We start from the raw sequence: 19498 nt of genomic DNA, 5'->3' as shown, positions 1-19498 counted from the left end.
CTGGAAACATGGCTTTGCAAAAATTTTACAGTGGATGGAAAAAAATAGTAAAATATACGTTACAATTTGCGTAAAAAAAACAAAACTAGACGATGACATGACCTAGAAACTTGAGACATATTGGACCTTAAATTTGTTCGTAAATTAACAAATGGTTTGACGAACAATTTACAGTTGAATTCAACAAATGGATTTAACAAAAAATTTATACTGAAAAAATCACTAAACTGATGTTGAATTGTCACTTTGTTAATTCTTGCATTGAATGCAATAAATTGTTTTATGAATAATTTATACCATACAAATAATAAAACTCACTAAAATGTCACTTTGTTGAATGTTACATTGAAGGCAACAAATGGTTTTAACAATTTAAACCATAAAACTCTGTAAACTAAATTGTCACTTTACGTTAATCGTTTCAGTGAATGCAGCAAATGGTTCTTCACAAAATTTACACAAAAAATCACTGAACTGTCATTAAACTGTCACTTTACGTTAATTGTTGCATTGAATGCAACAAATGGTTTTAACAATTTACAATGTAAAAATCACAAAACTGATGTTAAATTGTCGCTTTACATTTGTTGCATTGAATTTAACAAATGGTTTTAACAGGTTATACTGTAAAAATCAGTAAACTCAAATTGTCACTTTCTGTTAATTGTTGCGTTGAATTCAACAAATGGTTTACACAAAATTTACACTGTAAAAATAACTGAAATGCCTCGTTTTCATTTGTGTAAAATTAAATAAGCCTCTTATCATGATTATGGCCTATTCAGTATGATTTTTGTCTATTTAGCATGGTAATTTTGCGCGAAATACATCTTTAAGGAAAACTTCAGTATTGTTGGAAAGTCAGAGGATGTCCGACATACCTGCTGCCTTCGACAGACCCGTTCTAAACTCTGTGCTTTATACATTTCTGAGGATGTTCTGGATTTGGAGCAAAAATCCCTTTAAGACTTCGGAACCGAGTGTCAGTCCTTGTATTATTGCTGTTTGACTCTTTCCTGTCCTTTGACTATGTGTATATAAGCCATATGTTCTCATATCTCGAGGGTGTTCATGTCATTGGTTATCTGTTTGCTAATCTGCCGAGCTCTCTGAAACCGTTGTGATCTAAGAGAGGTTTAGAATCGACCGAAAGCATTATTTTTATATCCCGACTCGGATTTGGAGTTCCCTTTTTGCTAATCGTCTTGAATTTGTAGCTCTCATTTGGACAGATGTGCAAAGAATGTTGATGTGCCAAGAAACAGAGGAGCTTGCATTGCTTTGTGAGTTTTGTAAGTAGATTGGATATTTTCCTAATTCCCTTTTGTCTGAAATAAAACTGGGTTTATTCACTTAAGGCTTCCACTTGGATACACTCGCTAGATCTCTTTAATGCGGCTAAAAATGGCCTTTGCACATAGAGAACAGAAAGACAAAGGTTTAAAAATATAACCCATGTTGTTTTATTGCCATTTGTTGTTTCGTACAGATGTTCACAAACATTGTGCGGATCACTCGGATCTAACAGATGGATCGAAAATGGTATAAAAACAATGCATTTGGAATTACTGATTAGCCGTGTACGGGGTACTCGGGTTTCTCCGTCATGGATCTTTATGGCTCAAAAAATTCATACAGATGCCCTAATCAATGCACCTCTGAGATTTATGGTATGGGACGACATCCTGAGCGACCCGGTCCACTTTCTTTGGTCTGAAGTTCGTAACTCAACACTAGCTTGATGACTATTTCAAGTTTGCTACTGATTTTTGACATACAGTACAGTCACGCACATTCGCTCTTTTACATGTAGTGGCATCAACAAAAACAAAAGATATGAAAGTATACAAAGTTCCCATGTTAGACAAATGGTTATGCATAAATATAGCTCAGGCTGTCAAACAGTGCAGTTACTGTGATGTTCAAGAATCAGTTTTGTCATTCTAGCACCAAAATCACTTTGTTTACAGCCTATGAAAACAGTCCAATATTGCTGGTCGTTGCAATAAACTACAGTATTATTCATTTAGATGATTGATGGACAAGCTCATGTAAACAGTGACGTCTGTCACGTAGTGCTCAGTGACAGTAAAATAAGGACGTGGTGATCATTAATTGTCCGTATTCTGAGGAAAAACAAAGTCAACAGCTCTTAAAAGCTATTTATCTAATGTGTACAAGTAAATATTTGGTTTGGCAGTCTTGATGCTCAAGAATACAAAAGAAGAAATACAAACAAAAACTACATTTCACTTTAAAATATACAATTTAAATTTTCAACAAGCTTTGATAGTATTGATTTTTCAGCATTGAGACAGTACAAAAGACAATCACACACGAAATAAAAAATAAAATAAAACACAAAAGACCTTTGGAAATGTCACGATTGCGATCCACAAATCAGTTCGTAGTACAGCGTAAGTTGGAATCTTAGCACCTTGTTTGCTCGCGGTTTCTGAGAAACTAAGAAACGAGGGTCAGTTTGTCATCGTTCCCACACTTGAAAGTTGAAAATGTGTGTTTGCATGTCCATATCTGGAGTGTTTTGGAGGACGGCTTGCCAAACAATCCTTATGTACCATTGAGACTGCACGTCTCCAGCTGCAATCAAAAATGGCCTCTGGTTGGTTTACCCAGCAGGCTTCCAGTTCTCCATTCGTATGTGCTCTGTTTGCCAAGCACGTCTTTGTCAAATACACCGACAAGAGCACACAAGTATGGAGAAGAAAATGGTTCAAATGTAAATGCCAAGTTTGTGCAACATCGCATGCATATTCGAAAACCCTTTAGACAGTCGTTGCCATTTTTGGAATGAATTTTCCCTGATGAAATACGCAGAGGAGGCCCAGTGCAAATTTTGAGTGTTTAGCACCACTCCTGTCCTAACTGCCATACATATATTTGTGTGTGTTCTTGTGTAAAATGAGGTAACGTGATGTGGCAGCTCATGCAAACACTCCAGAAAGTCCCAGAAATCTTATGTAAAAAGACGCATTTCAGTTTTGAGAACCATAAGCCTTTTGAACCCTCGACTCTCGTTTAAACCTGAAAAATTGCTGCAGTCCTTTGTGTGACCTTTTTTTTCTTCAAAAACAGTACAATACTTGACAAATGACACTAAATACTGAATGGAATAAACTTTGACCCCAGTTTGCACTGAGATATTGAGATGAGTGAATAGTCATTATATTTTCTTCATCTATAATGCAACGTTTTTATGTGCACTAAAGACTGAATGTCATTACATGATCATTTTGACAGTTTACAACTGTAGTAGCTGTACTAAAATTAATTTGTCCTTACGACTGATATTTCTGATTGTCCCTCTGGTAAAAGTGGGTGCTAGTGCTAATGCACTCCTGCTAATTTAAGGTGGTGTATGTACATATTCCACCCAACCTGGTGGAGTCGGTGGGCGCTGATATGAAAGGACGGCAAATAAAAACAAACCCAAAACATGGCGGTAAATGGACACAGTCTCTCAGAGCCTACGCCCTGCAGTGAAGGGCACGGGGTCAAGGGTCAGTCTCAGTGCAGGTGGATGTGCAGCTTGATGCGCAGTGCGTCGCCGATCTCGCCCAGCAAGTAGTCGCTGTCATGTTGGTCCTCCATTTGCTGAAGTTTGCGTGGACCGAACAGACGCAAGCTGGCGATCTCCAGGCGGTACAAACCTGGAGGGGGTGGCTTTCGGCCCAGCCGCAGAACGCTCTTCCCGTCGTGACGCTCCAGGATGCGGAAGTGTTCACCTTGGTTTCCATGCATTATGACGTAGCGCACATAGTGCTCAAGCGGCTCCAGGGCTGGAAGCAACTCAAGTAGGGGTTCCTTGTTTTGCAGCTGTGCCAGACTGAGGTTCATGGGGATAGAGGTCTGAACATCCATGCTGGCCAAGCTCACCGTCTCCTGAGGGCAGGACAGAACAGTTGGAAACCTTAGAAGTAGCTTCTGATAGATCTAAGTCTATTATACCCTTTCAGGGTTAGCAGTGTGGCCATATTAATAACAAGACAACTAAAGAGAGAAGGACAGTACTCAAAAGTACCTTGAGCTCATTATCGCCAGTATTACGCCTATGGCGACCTTTCTTTCCAAGGTCACCGTTGATCTTGCATTCATAGCAGGCCTCTGGTGACAATGACTCTTCGTCATCCACTCCCTCTGAGCCAAACTGACCCTGGAAGCCCACTCCTGTGATGCAGTGCCTAGAAACGAAAAAGGTGAAACATTAATACATTCTTTGCACTTATACAGTTCAGGGAAGGGATTTCCAAATCCTGGTTCTGGAGGGCCAACAACCTCTAGAGCAGGAATCTACCCTGCTCCTGGAGAGATACCGTCTTTGCAAACTTCAGTTCCAACACTGCTCTAACACACCTGTCTGTAATTATCAAGTAACCCTGAATATCTTGTTTCAGGTGTGGTTGATTAGGGATGTAACTGAACTCTGGAGGATGGTAGCTCTCCAGGAGCAGGGTTGGAGACCCCTGTGGAGTCTAGCGCTAACTTGTCCAAATGTACCTGCCTGGAAGTTTTAGCAATCCTGAAGACTTTTATAACCTTGGTTCACAATACTTGGGCCTGAAGCTAAACTCTGCAGGACAGTGGTGCTGGAGGACCAGGTTGGACACCCCTGGTGTAGGCCTTGCCCCAAATTTTGCACTTAATGTGGACTTGCTGTCTTTGCTTGCATAGGTCTATGGAGTCCACAAGACTGTAGAGTATTTTAGGATTTAAAAGGGTTCTTACACCCTTGTTGAGCCCATGCTGGTGTGGACTCCACACGTTTGACAATCTGTGTAGGAGTGCATCACCAAAATGTGAACTTGGATAAGGGATATGAGTGGAATTTAGGACAGAGCCTTTAAGTTTCAGGCAAGTATATGGTTCTACACTACATGGCAAAAGTATGTAGGCATCCCCTTCCATTCACCAAGGAAAGACCTGAACACTTTGGAACTCTTTATAAAGTAGACTACAAACTAATCCTGTCAAGATCAGTAACTGGAACTCATTAGCCACGTTTCCATTGTCGGGCCAAAAGCGGGCGTGCTAGTGCATGCCAGGGCCAGTCACATTTCCACTGTCACTTCCAGGGCTTTATCATGCCAGGTTTTTTGGCCCGCCGAAAACCTTGGGCCAAAGCGGACCAGCTCGGGCACCGTTTTAGGATTTAGAAGGGTTCTTACACCCTTGTTGAGCCCATGCTGGTGTGGACTCCACACGTTTGACAATCTGTGTAGGAGTGCATCACCAAAATGTGAACTTGGATAAGGGATATGAGTGGAATTTAGGACAGAGCCTTTAAGTTTCAGGCAAGTATATGGTTCTACACTACATGGCAAAAGTATGTAGGCATCCCCTTCCATTCACCAAGGAAAGACCTGAACACTTTGGAACTCTTTATAAAGTAGACTACAAACTAATCCTGTCAAGATCAGTAACTGGAACTCATTAGCCACGTTTCCATTGTCGGGCCAAAAGCGGGCGTGCTAGTGCATGCCAGGGCCAGTCACATTTCCACTGTCACTTCCAGGGCTTTATCATGCCAGGTTTTTTGGCCCGCCGAAAACCTTGGGCCAAAGCGGACCAGCTCGGGCTTGAGGAGTGGTTATGAGCAAAGGCGAAGTTTCTCCAAGTCTGGAGAGTGTCAGCGCCGTGGATCATTTAGTTAACAGCTATAACACCAACATTAAAGACTTTTAAAATAATTTTAGCTCAAAACTCACTTTCCGACAGCAGCGAGTGTTTGAAATAAATTCTGTTTGAGATCCGATGTAGATTATGATCCCCATACAAGGCAGAAACATTTATAAGTGATGCAAAGGACTATGTGCTAGCCATCAACAGGGTAAATACGATTCCTTGAAGAAATCAGACAAATCACATAGGCTATCACAATCGTGTGTTTATTTAGTAACACATTTTATCTGTCAGTAAGTCTCGTGTCCATACCTTACTGTCTGATGTTCATATTTAGCTCAATGTATGTTATAAAATATAGCCTATCATAATCATAGTTTTTCTTCGGGAGCTCCCTCTGCTACTCAGGTCGTATTTTTGATGGAAAATTTTAGAAATTATCATTCTTTATAAATGAGATGTATACTGTGACTACAAATAAACAAAAACAAGATGCGACTGAATAAATGTGTCCTCTTTCTTTTGTGAAATAATGGAAAATATCACTTTATTGCTGTGTGGCTAATTTTCAATCCTGACAAATTAATTCATTATGATTAGAGGTCAACCGATTGATTGGCCGGCCGATTAATCGGGACGATTTTTTGCATTTTTTAAATCGGCATCGGCCTATTGTGCTACAAATTAGGCTGATTTATAGGCAGGCGCATCTGCAGGCAGCTAAGCGTTGTTGTGGGACACTGTACCGGAGAATCTCCAGTGACCGAATTCGTGTACATGATCTACTGATTCACGAGCTCGGGAGCTGATTGAGACGCACCCATCTCTTTTTGGCTGCGTGACCAGTGTTGCCAAGTGTGCGGTTTTCCCTCGGAATTGGGCTAGTTTAACACTGTTGCCGCGGGATGAAGCGACTCCAATAACATGATATTTAGACCCTGGAATGTGAATTTTAGCAGGGGAACCCCGCCAAAAAATGTGTATTTTACCCCCCGGAACGTGATTTTTAACTGGAGACCCCCTTGAAATGCGATTTGGCTAGTTTTGAGTAGCAATTGGCTAATGATGGCAGGGCAAAACAGACAGTTTCGAAAGCGTAATTACGTTTTACCCTACTAGAATTGATGCCGACCATGCTTATCATATTCATAAGTGTAACAAGTCATTTGCATGTGAAAGCAGAAACACGTGCAATTCAGACGAAACTTCTGGGCTGATTATAACGTGCACGTTACTTCTGTGTCTGTGGGTCCGACAATAGCATCCACATTGTCATCGCTCATGGCCAGCGCACTCTTAAGCAGTTATGAGCAGCAGGCTGTCTAATATGCGTGAACTCTTTTATTTTTGTTATCACTTAGATTATGGCCATTTGACTTATAGCAGTGTCCAGTGTTTCCCATACATTGAGTTATTTGTGGCGGCTCATCACAATATCAAAACTGACCGCCACAAATAGATTCTCCAAAAGGCTTATGCTTCGTTGAATAAACTGAGAACTGCACGTTTCAAAATTAAAATGCAGCGCGGGTGTTTTTATATGAATGTTTCTTTGAAAAGAACCGACCGTCTTCAGAAAAGCTTCGATGTCATTTTCATTTAGTCTTTCCTGTAATGCCTGATAAAGTAGCGTTTGTGAGCGCAGCACTTATTAGATTATATCCGTTACCAGGGAATCCGCTATATCTCCTGCTCCAACAGCGCCTCCTGCTGGCAGAGAATTAATTTTCATTTGCAAGTCTGGGAAACACTGGTGTCTGTCAGCAAACATAAACAAAAAGCATGCTTCAGAACTGTTTTGAGAAGGTGCTCAAGTTTTGAGCCATGTATTATTACTATTAATTAGGCTACTACTATTACTACTACTACTATTTTGTACCATGCAATAATCATTTACTCAAACTCAAACATATCGGCCAAAAAAATTGGCATCATACATCGGCTGCCCTAAATATCTAAATATATTTCTAAATATCGGCATCGGCCAGAGAAAAACCCATTTCGGTCAACCTCTAATTATGATCAATGTATCGCACTGGCCCGAAAGTGGAAAAGCAGCTATTGATGGTGTTTTGTCTGACTGGAAGCAAATGCTGTGGTCATGTTCTGACATATTACAGAAAGTCTTGCCAATGATTCTGAATGTTCAAGTATGCTTGGATGTTGGATTTTTCAGATGTGTTTGTTTAGGGATGGAGCTAAACCCTGAAGGACAGTGGCCTTCCAAGACCAGAGTTGACCTCCCTACTATATAGTGTACAGTATGTTCAAACTATTTGGGTATCCAGTACTGCTCCTGAAGGGCCACCTTCCTAGATTTTACCCCTTGAACTAGCTAGTAAAGGATTACTAGACGCATCAAGGTGGGTGTGTTGGAGAAAGCTGGAGCTGAACTGAAAGAAAGTTGTCCTCCAGGAGCAGGAATGCACACTTGTGGCATAAACAAATATGAGCAGGCTAGCCTAAATACTCACCCTTGTCCTGCTCGGTAGAAGCCTCCGGGACATCCGCACAAGTATCCTCCATCTGTGTTGGAGCAGCCATAGCTGCAGGGGTTATTGTTCAGGTTGCATTCATTAACATCCTGGCATCCGCCAGCAGAGGACTCAAAGTCGAAACCTGACGGGCACGTGCACTTATAGCTGCCCAGAGTGTTATAGCAAGATGCAGACCCACAGACTTGGTTCCCGGCACATTCGTTCTCGTCTGGGTGGAAGGAAGACACAGAAATTAGAACAACTGCGCAACTGAAAATCGCTTTTCATTTGCGTAGAAATACTTACCCACACACTGGTTCCACTGGTAGTGCTGAACGTAACCCTGCGGACATCCGCAACGATATCCTCCCAACATGTTCTGGCAACCGTGTTGGCACCGGTGGTTTCCGCCACATTCATCGACGTCTGTCAGAAACCAAAATCTGGTTAGCATGTGATTCTAATATATGGTGGCATAGATTGTGTTTGTGCCTGTCCACCTTCTTAGCAGTGTTGGTTCCATAATTATAATCTTTTTCAATCAATTTTCCCATTGGGATTTTGAAAAATGCTTTGTTAAAGCATTATAAGCCATGAACCAAACCGAACAATTCCATGAAGCATTGCAAATTACAATCTGTATACCAAAGTATACTTCGGGCATTCATGATCCGTGACGGTCCGTGCACTGTCCGTGTGATGCAATTTTCGTAATCAGAAGTGTCCGCGGACATCCGCGTACAACAGCGCAGGCGTGAGGTGAATGTTGAGACAGAACGAGTCCACAAGGTGGTACTGCGATGCGTTGAATATGCTTTAAAAGCCACGTTGACACGGCTGTGTGCGAGACGGAGCAGAACGCATAAAAAGAAGTATACTCGGAACTTAAAAAAGAAAGTAAAATTTGTATTTAAGTTAGTGCTGTCAATCGATTACATTTTTTTCACTAAATAATCGCACATTTTTTCTGAAATTAAAGTTGGAGTGTGCATTTGAAAAGTCTCCCGTTTGATATGGTCGTAAAGAGGTTCTGTGTCTAAATAAATGCAATTGTTTTCCAGAAAAAAGAGACAGAAGCAGTGGTTGTGAGTGGGGTGGCCAACCCTAGATCCGCCCCTGCCTTAATTGCATTAAATATTTTGAACACGCTAAACGGGAAAAAATTAATCGCCTGCGTTAAAGCGTTTTGACAGCACTTATTTAAGTATTTTGAGTGCGGCTTGAACGTCATTTGCGGTGCTTTGTGGGAGTGCGTGGGGCTAAAGACCTCTGTAAGCACGATTTGATCACCACAACTCTGATTGGTGGAATTTTCTGTAAAGCATCATGGGTAATGTAGTTTTTCCACCACAAATTCTGCTGTTAAACACGATTATGAACTAATGTGAACAGATGGTTTCAACAAAAGCATATAACATATATTATATATACATATTAACAAGTGATATCTGCATTGGCGCTTAGTGCAAAAATATTTCAAATGGGCTCATAATGGGAAACCTACCATCACAGTTGATTCCTGTGCCATCCAGAGAGAAGCCCTTCTGACACTCGCAGTTGAAGCTGCCGGGGGTGTTGAGGCAGGAGGCGCGGGAGCCACATAGGTTTGGCTGATTGCTGCATTCGTTGTTGTCTACGAGATGAATCATGGAGGCAATTTTAGCTCCAAATGACCCGCTCAATTATTTAGACTCTGGGCTAGGCAATGTTAGCGGGCGGTTTGAGTTCATATCACTCACCTATGCATGCCGTCTGGTGCTGCGTGAAGCCTGAGGGGCATTTACAGGTGAAGCCACCGATCGTGTTGACGCACAGGAACTGACAGTTGTGTTGCTTGGTTGAGCACTCGTCCAAATCTGGGATGAAATAAGCAGTTTTTCATATCAGCACACATTGGTTTGATCATTGGGGTGGATTATTGCTACGATCAGATTTTAATCGCAGCAAGGAAAAATGTACACATTAATTATGAGCTAACCTTTGCAGGTCTTCCCATCAGGCTGTAGGATGTATCCTCTGGGACACGAGCACAGGTAACTGCCTTCGGTGTTTTTGCACAGGAAGTTACACGGTTTGGGCGACTGAGAGCACTCGTCCATATCTAATTGAAAAGCATCAAGTATTGCATCAAAAACAGGCTTTTAGAACCGTATCACACTTTGTCTTAAATAAGGGTTACGGTGAGCGAGGAGAACGTACCGACACAGGAAGTGCCAGTGAAGTCATCGGTGTAACCCACGTTGCAATGGCAGCGGAAGGAGCCGACGCTGTTGATGCACTGGCCGTTCTTACACAGGTTAGGCATTACCTCACACTCGTTGATGTCTGCAAAAACACAGTAGATATTGTAAAAAAAAAAATCCAAATATGCATATTACATCTAAAAGAAATGCATGAATTTCAATGAAGTACTTCTAACTAAACATCTATAGCTAGAGCTTTCATGTTTTCATCTCATCAGTAAAGCCGGTTCTGTGATTAGTAGTAAATCTCCAGCACGTGCTTTCAGATGGAGCACCATTTACTACACAGAGCCGTAGTTCACTGACAAGCTACACAAAATCGCGTTCAAAATCGGCAATGATTCGCCTGCGATCGCATTCGATTTTTTGCCCATCCCTATCTATAGCACTTATTTAAAAACAGTACTAATATTAATATTAATAATAATAAATTCAATGTTATTTTTTTTATATATATATATATATGTATAAAAAATAAAAAATTTTCTCTTTCAAATATTTCCCATGCATATTACCCATATGCATATCCAAACTAAAGAAATGGATGTGCTTTTTGTATAATTTCTACAAAATTATTATAGTGCCAGATAATTCAATAAAATATGACTAAAATATGTAAACATGAATAATTATAAATATAAAAATGAATAAATATTTTATAAATGTGTATATTTATTAAATACATTTCAAATATCCATAAACTTGTTTGAAATATTAATCAAAACATGAATATATTTAAAATATTTCCCATGTACATTACCAGTAAATATCCACATCCAATATATTTGTCCAAAATTATTTTTATAATGATAAATAATTCACTATAATAAAATGATCAAAAAAATGCATTAATGTAAACATTTATAATTATAGATATAAAAATAAATAATTTCTGAATTTATATATATTTTTAAAAAATCACAATATTTACATTTGATATAAATAAATGTATTTCAAAAAATTAATTTGAAATATGAATAAAACATGAATATACAAATATTTCAAATATATTTAAATATCCCAAGCACTTTATCATATATCACGAATAAAAAAATATATATATTTGATAGTTTGTCCGAAAGGCATTATAATAAAAATGTATTACAATAAAATTATTTTAAAATATTAATTAATGTAAATATTCATAATTATAAACAAATATGAAAAGTAACACACATTTTCTAAATTGATATTTAATAAATACATGCGCATCATTGCATTGGTCTAAAAGAAGCTACTGTTGATATTATTATAGAGATTGATCAGCTGTTTTAATTTTCTCAGCTGTCGCTCAATGAAATCTCTTCAAGAGCGGAGATGTCTGACCTCTGCCGTCAGTGGTGTATCCGGGTCCGAGCGGACACATCTTCTTGTACTGGATGGTGCCGGGCAGAGGACAGAGTTCACACAGCGAACCCCAGCCGCGGCCAGCGTTACAGGTTTGGGCGACTGAGAGCACTCGTCCATATCTAATTGAAAAGCATCAAGTATTGCATCAAAAACAGGCTTTTAGAACCGTATCACACTTTGTCTTAAATAAGGGTTACGGTGAGCGAGGAGAACGTACCGACACAGGAAGTGCCAGTGAAGTCATCGGTGTAACCCACGTTGCAATGGCAGCGGAAGGAGCCGACGCTGTTGATGCACTGGCCGTTCTTACACAGGTTAGGCATTACCTCACACTCGTTGATGTCTGCAAAAACACAGTAGATATTGTAAAAAAAAAAATCCAAATATGCATATTACATCTAAAAGAAATGCATGAATTTCAATGAAGTACTTCTAACTAAACATCTATAGCTAGAGCTTTCATGTTTTCATCTCATCAGTAAAGCCGGTTCTGTGATTAGTAGTAAATCTCCAGCACGTGCTTTCAGATGGAGCACCATTTACTACACAGAGCCGTAGTTCACTGACAAGCTACACAAAATCGCGTTCAAAATCGGCAATGATTCGCCTGCGATCGCATTCGATTTTTTGCCCATCCCTATCTATAGCACTTATTTAAAAACAGTACTAATATTAATATTAATAATAATAAATTCAATGTTATTTTTTTTATATATATATATATATGTATAAAAAATAAAAAATTTTCTCTTTCAAATATTTCCCATGCATATTACCCATATGCATATCCAAACTAAAGAAATGGATGTGCTTTTTGTATAATTTCTACAAAATTATTATAGTGCCAGATAATTCAATAAAATATGACTAAAATATGTAAACATGAATAATTATAAATATAAAAATGAATAAATATTTTATAAATGTGTATATTTATTAAATACATTTCAAATATCCATAAACTTGTTTGAAATATTAATCAAAACATGAATATATTTAAAATATTTCCCATGTACATTACCAGTAAATATCCACATCCAATATATTTGTCCAAAATTATTTTTATAATGATAAATAATTCACTATAATAAAATGATCAAAAAAATGCATTAATGTAAACATTTATAATTATAGATATAAAAATAAATAATTTCTGAATTTATATATATTTTTAAAAAATCACAATATTTACATTTGATATAAATAAATGTATTTAAAAAAATTAATTTGAAATATGAATAAAACATGAATATACAAATATTTCAAATATATTTAAATATCCCAAGCACTTTATCATATATCACGAATAAAAAAATATATATATTTGATAGTTTGTCCGAAAGGCATTATAATAAAAATGTATTACAATAAAATTATTTTAAAATATTAATTAATGTAAATATTCATAATTATAAACAAATATGAAAAGTAACACACATTTTCTAAATTGATATTTAATAAATACATGCGCATCATTGCATTGGTCTAAAAGAAGCTACTGTTGATATTATTATAGAGATTGATCAGCTGTTTTAATTTTCTCAGCTGTCGCTCAATGAAATCTCTTCAAGAGCGGAGATGTCTGACCTCTGCCGTCAGTGGTGTATCCGGGTCCGAGCGGACACATCTTCTTGTACTGGATGGTGCCGGGCAGAGGACAGAGTTCACACAGCGAGCCCCAGCCGCGGCCAGCGTTACAGCAGCACTCCGACTTCGTGACGGTGTTTCTGTTAGTGGACGACTGCTGGCACATCGTCTGCAGGACCTCCGTGAAGCAGAAGCCCTTCCTGTTATCTGACAACCACAACAGGCCAGTTAGACACAATTATTCTAATTTAAAACAGAAATTGTGTATTAAATTATTAAATTGTGTATTAAATGAAAATTGGGGATTTGATTCAGTTTTAGCATTCGGTTTCATGCGATTTGTGCACACATGTCCCCATTTGTTTATTTATTTATTTCACAAAAAGGGACAGTGTACATTAATCAATATTCTTGAATGTAAATGTACTCAAATTAGCCCGAAGGCTAGTTTTCATTGGTAGTCCCTTTGCTAGATATTATTAGGCCAAAAAACTAGAGAAATAAAAGAGGCACAATAGAAAAACAATAACAATTGGCCGCTGGCTCTTTCAGCTGTATTCTGATTGGCCACTGACTCTTTCAGCTGCATTCTGATTGGCCGCTGGCTCTTTCAGCCATGTTCTAATTGGCCGCTGGCTCTTTCAGCCACATTCTGATTGGCCGCTGGCTCTTTCAGCTGTATTCTGATTGGCCACTGACTCTTTCAGCTGCATTCTGATTGGCCGCTGTCTCTTTCAGCTGCGTTCTGATTGGCCGCTGGCCCTTTCAGCTGCGTTCTGATTGGCCGCTGGCCCTTTCAGCTGCGTTCTGATTGTCCGCTGGCTCTTACCGATGCACTCTGTGCGCGTGGAGCTCTGCTCGAAACCCTCGTTACATTCGCAGCGGTAGCTGCCCACGGTGTTGACGCAGCGGCCGTTCTTGCAGATCCCCGGCTTGCTGCGGCACTCATTCAGATCTGCCAGAGAGAGAGAGAGAGAGATGATCTGAGACGACTTATGCAACAAGACAGACGGCAACAGCACCATGAGCACATGCTATATAAAAATTACTAAATTACTTGTGTAAATTTAAATGATATCCAGTATGCAATACAGAAAATGGTTTAGGTAACATCAAATAAAAATGATACAGATTTTAATTGCATAATATTGGTAAAATTTGACCTATTATTACACCTATTATTGTATTTGACAAAATACAATAGTTACTTCAGTCACTCCAATTTCTATTAATATTGCATAAAATACTGAAGTAGTATTTGTACTATACAGAAAAATACAATATTATATTATATAATACATTATATAATATTATTGTTTATTTTTGTGTTTTTGTTTGGTATTAATTTAGCATATTTATATAATAATAAATTCATATTTTGTGCAATATTATAAAAAATTGGAGTAACAAGACTGTAGTGACTATTGTATTTTGTACTAGGGTAAATGGTTTACATGATTTTAATAACATTTGTATAATAATAATTTTATATTTTATTAAAAATGCATGCACAAATTTATATTAATATTGCATACAATTTTAAAGGGGTGGTTCCCTGTTTTTTTTTCTTGGCTTGATTGTGTTTATGGGGTGCAGTCTAACATGTGTTAATGCTTAGTTTGAAAAAAAAAAAAAACGCATTATTTTTCACATAATTTACCTTTATTCCACACTGCTCTGTCCCTTCTCTGAGAAACGGGCTGATCTTTTCCTGTTTTTAAGAAGCCCCGCCCTTAGAAATAGGCGATGGGCTCTGATTGGTTAGCTAGCCCAGTGTGTTGTGATTGGCTAAACCGTCTCTAGTGCGTGTCTAAACGTCCCGCCCCTCACCTCAGCGGCATGTGCTCCGGTTGTATTGTAAACAACAGTGTCATTAATATCGCTTATCAGTTCGAGCCCGATTGAGAAGCAGAGAATATTATTGAAGGGGATCGTGCAGAACCTGTGCAAGCATGGCTTTTAATGGTAGGCCTATGTTTTTTTGTTTGTTGTTGTCTCATACTTTTAGATACGCCTTTCAGCTGCATTCTGATTGGCCGCTGTCTCTTTCAGCTGCGTTCTGATTGGCCGCTGGCCCTTTCAGCTGCGTTCTGATTGGCCGCTGGCCCTTTCAGCTGCGTTCTGATTGTCCGCTGGCTCTTACCGATGCACTCTGTGCGCGTGGAGCTCTGCTCGAAACCCTCGTTACATTCGCAGCGGTAGCTGCCCACGGTGTTGACGCAGCGGCCGTTCTTGCAGATCCCCGGCTTGCTGCGGCACTCATTCAGATCTGCCAGAGAGAGAGAGAGAGAGATGATCTGAGACGACTTATGCAACAAGACAGACGGCAACAGCACCATGAGCACATGCTATATAAAATAAAAAAATAAATTATTTATTTCACAAAAAGGGACAGTGTACATTAATCAATATTCTTGAATGTAAATGTACTCAAATTAGCCCGAAGGCTAGTTTTCATTGGTAGTCCCTTTGCTAGATATTATTAGGCCAAAAAACTAGAGAAATAAAAGAGGCACAATAGAAAAACAATAACAATTGGCCGCTGGCCCTTTCAGCTGCGTTCTGATTGGCCGCTGGCCCTTTCAGCTGCGTTCTGATTGGCCGCTGGCCCTTTCAGCTGCGTTCTGATTGGCCGCTGGCCCTTTCAGCTGCGTTCTGATTGTCCGCTGGCTCTTACCGATGCACTCTGTGCGCGTGGAGCTCTGCTCGAAACCCTCGTTACATTCGCAGCGGTAGCTGCCCACGGTGTTGACGCAGCGGCCGTTCTTGCAGATCCCCGGCTTGCTGCGGCACTCATTCAGATCTGCCAGAGAGAGAGAGAGAGAGATGATCTGAGACGACTTATGCAACAAGACAGACGGCAACAGCACCATGAGCACATGCTATATAAAAATTACTAAATTACTTGTGTAAATTTAAATGATATCCAGTATGCAATACAGAAAATGGTTTAGGTAACATCAAATAAAAATGATACAGATTTTAATTGCATAATATTGGTAAAATTTGACCTATTATTACACCTATTATTGTATTTGACAAAATACAATAGTTACTTCAGTCACTCCAATTTCTATTAATATTGCATAAAATACTGAAGTAGTATTTGTACTATACAGAAAAATACAATATTATATTATATAATACATTATATAATATTATTGTTTATTTTTGTGTTTTTATTTGGTATTAATTTAGCATATTTATATAATAATAAATTCATATTTTGTGCAATATTATAAAAAATTGGAGTAACAAGACTGTAGTGACTATTGTATTTTGTACTAGGGTAAATGGTTTACATGATTTTAATAACATTTGTATAATAATAATTTTATATTTTATTAAAAATGCATGCACAAATTTATATTAATATTGCATACAATTTTAAAGGGGTGGTTCACTGTTTTTTTTTCTTGGCTTGATTGTGTTTATGGGGTGCAGTCTAACATGTGTTAATGCTTAGTTTGAAAAAAAAAAAAAACGAAATATTTTTCACATAATTTACCTTTATTCCACACTGCTCTGTCCCTTCTCTGAGAAACGGGCTGATCTTTTCCTGTTTTTAAGAAGCCCCGCCCTTAGAAATAGGCGATGGGCTCTGATTGGTTAGCTAGCCCAGTGTGTTGTGATTGGCTAAACCGTCTCTAGTGCGTGTCTAAACGTCCCGCCCCTCACCTCAGCGGCATGTGCTCCGGTTGTATTGTAAACAACAGTGTCATTAATATCGCTTATCAGTTCGAGCCCGATTGAGAAGCAGAGAATATTATTGAAGGGGATCGTGCAGAACCTGTGCAAGCATGGCTTTTAATGGTAGGCCTATGTTTTTTTGTTTGTTGTTGTCTCATACTTTTAGATACGCTGTTATTTGTAAATGCTACTGCTTATGTTAGCTTTTAATATACGGTTTTATCCTGATTAAAGCTTTAATACAGTATGGCAACTGCATACTGCATACACTTCTCATAGCTATTTGAAAATAAGTGTATAATTGTAACAGTTCATTGTTGGAGCTGAGCTGAATATGAGAGAGAGAGATGCAGAGCAGGGGACACGAGAAACAGTATTAAGAACCGCTGCTTTAGAACATTGATTTTGAAACGCGATTCTTATATGAACATATTTTTACGTGCACCTCTAGTTTCCTCTTCTTTAAAGCAGCGCAGGCCTCGCCCCCTTTGCTGCATGTTCCCGAGGGCAGGGTTTATCTGGGTTTGTGATGTCACGAACCCAGGAAGTACCTCATTGTAGTCTCTAGCAGCCGTTTTTGTAGGCATTAAACTGCCAGAATTTTAAAAGACGTTATCTCCGTTTGCATTGAACTTTCAGCTTTGTAACTTTGCAGATATTGTTTATGCTCAAACAGCAACATTACACACTAACTAACGTTAAAAAAAGTGAAATCACAATCAACCACCCCTTTAAGTTATTATTATTTTTACTAAACAAATATTATTTATTATTGTTTTATAATAATTAAATGAAATATTAAAGCATTATTATTATTATCATCATCATCATCATCATCATAAATAAATAAATATTTAAAAAATGCATATGCAAAAAATGTACCCCAAGTAAATATAGTTTGATGAAATACAATATTTACTACATTCAGTGTTATGCTAGTAAAAACAAACCATATTTTTACATTTCCTGAAGAAAATGTTTTTGCTCATGCAAAATTATTAGTCACTATTAGTTTCTGTAATATTCTGGTCTTTTTCACCAGTTTTCTCGTCCACCAGTTGAAAATCATGAGTGTTCTCTTGAACTACTGTCTATTTTTCTGATGACGACACACAGGCATCGTTCTCTCTTTAGAGCTTGAGCGAGTCTCTCTCTCTCTCACACACACACACACACACACACACTCGCGCTGGTTTCTCACCCATGCACCCCTCTCCGTCGGGCCGGCGCGTCATGCCGGGTGGACAGATGCACATGAAGGTGCCGATCTGGTTTTTGCAGGCCATTCCTCTGGAGGCGCAGTCGTCCAGCCCCTCCGCACACTCATCCTGGTCTGCAGAGAGAGAGAGAGAGAGAGAGAGGAGTAACGATTATCACCTGCACTCTCACGTGTGTGTATAATGATGATGTGGATCATCATACGGACCTCGGCACATCCGGTTGTCGTCGCGCAGCACGTATCCCGTCGGACACATGCACTCATACGAGCCGAAGGTGTTGACGCAGCGGAAAGCGCAGAGCAGCGGGTTCACCGTGCACTCGTTAATGTCTGAACACACAGAATAAAGATGAACACACAGATCGTAAGAGAAAACAACCACTTTATGAATGTAGTATGTGACAAAAAACACATTTATTTTATTTTCCAGTAGCAACATCTAAACAACCCTAAAACAAGCATCATTTATTTAAGTGTAACTGTGTTAGATCTTTAAAGCAAAATGTATTCACTTAAGAAGTATAATTGTGTAATATATTAATACTTTATTAAGATGCATATAAAAAATGCAAAAACCCCTATAATTTAGGGGTTGACCGATATGTGTTTTTCAGGGATGATACTGACTATTACAGATCAGGTAGATTGATAACCGATATATATGTCTGGCATAAAAATAAAAATGTCAAAATTAAGAATAACAGGGGCTTTGACAACTTTTTTTAAATGCTTTGGAATTATTTTATAGGCAAATGACCGATACCGATAGCCATAAAACGCTTAATATCGGTGCTGATAATCGGCCAGGCCGATAATCGGTTGACCGCTACTATAAATTATGTATCCATTCAATTATGCTTCTTGGGTAAATAAATCTGGTATTTTATATAAATAATGTAAAGTAAACAAATTTACACAAACACACTTATATGAAACTTTTTTTTAAAATAAAATTCATCAATATTTTTATTAAATTAAACAGTCATTAAAATAAAATAAAATTGTGAACAATTTATTAATTATATAAACACTTTATTACATTATACATATATACAAAATTAAAATGACTAACATTTTATAAAATTTAGAACATTTAATTATGAAATGATTTCAATGATCAAAATTAAATTTGATAAAATTTCTTATAAAATTGTATTTATGAAATCTAATTTATAGAAAACATCTTAATAAAATGATTCAATATTTTTATTAAATTGCCAACATTAAAATGGCTAAATTTTATTGAAAAATTGTGAACAGTTTAATAATTAAACACTTTTTATTAAATGATA

At 38.2% G+C, this 19498-nt stretch overlaps 1 protein-coding gene across 1 annotated transcript in view; it reads right to left on the bottom strand.

The window, feature by feature from the left end:
* Positions 1–1032: 1032 nt before the first annotated feature.
* Positions 1033–19498, bottom strand: part of fbn2b (fibrillin 2b) — an 86374-nt gene continuing 67908 nt past the window's right edge. Inside the window, exons 49-60 of the mRNA XM_016246061.1 lie at positions 18414–18536; positions 18189–18320; positions 15975–16100; positions 13298–13504; positions 11928–12053; positions 10096–10218; positions 9857–9973; positions 9622–9750; positions 8424–8543; positions 8115–8346; positions 4043–4202; positions 1033–3903 (exon numbers count right to left, since the gene is read on the bottom strand). Of these exons, the coding sequence (XP_016101547.1) occupies positions 3529–3903; positions 4043–4202; positions 8115–8346; positions 8424–8543; positions 9622–9750; positions 9857–9973; positions 10096–10218; positions 11928–12053; positions 13298–13504; positions 15975–16100; positions 18189–18320; positions 18414–18536 (1970 nt within the window). The 3' untranslated portion in view covers positions 1033–3528. The remainder of the gene's footprint in view (positions 3904–4042; positions 4203–8114; positions 8347–8423; positions 8544–9621; positions 9751–9856; positions 9974–10095; positions 10219–11927; positions 12054–13297; positions 13505–15974; positions 16101–18188; positions 18321–18413; positions 18537–19498) is intronic.

Source organism: Sinocyclocheilus grahami, unplaced genomic scaffold (assembly GCF_001515645.1).
Source record: "Sinocyclocheilus grahami isolate Dianchi unplaced genomic scaffold, SAMN03320097.WGS_v1.1 scaffold782.1, whole genome shotgun sequence".
NCBI classification, from domain to species: Eukaryota; Metazoa; Chordata; class Actinopteri; order Cypriniformes; family Cyprinidae; genus Sinocyclocheilus; species Sinocyclocheilus grahami.
The sequence above is the reverse complement of the archived record's forward strand: the minus strand, read 5'-3'. Positions and strand labels throughout refer to the sequence as shown.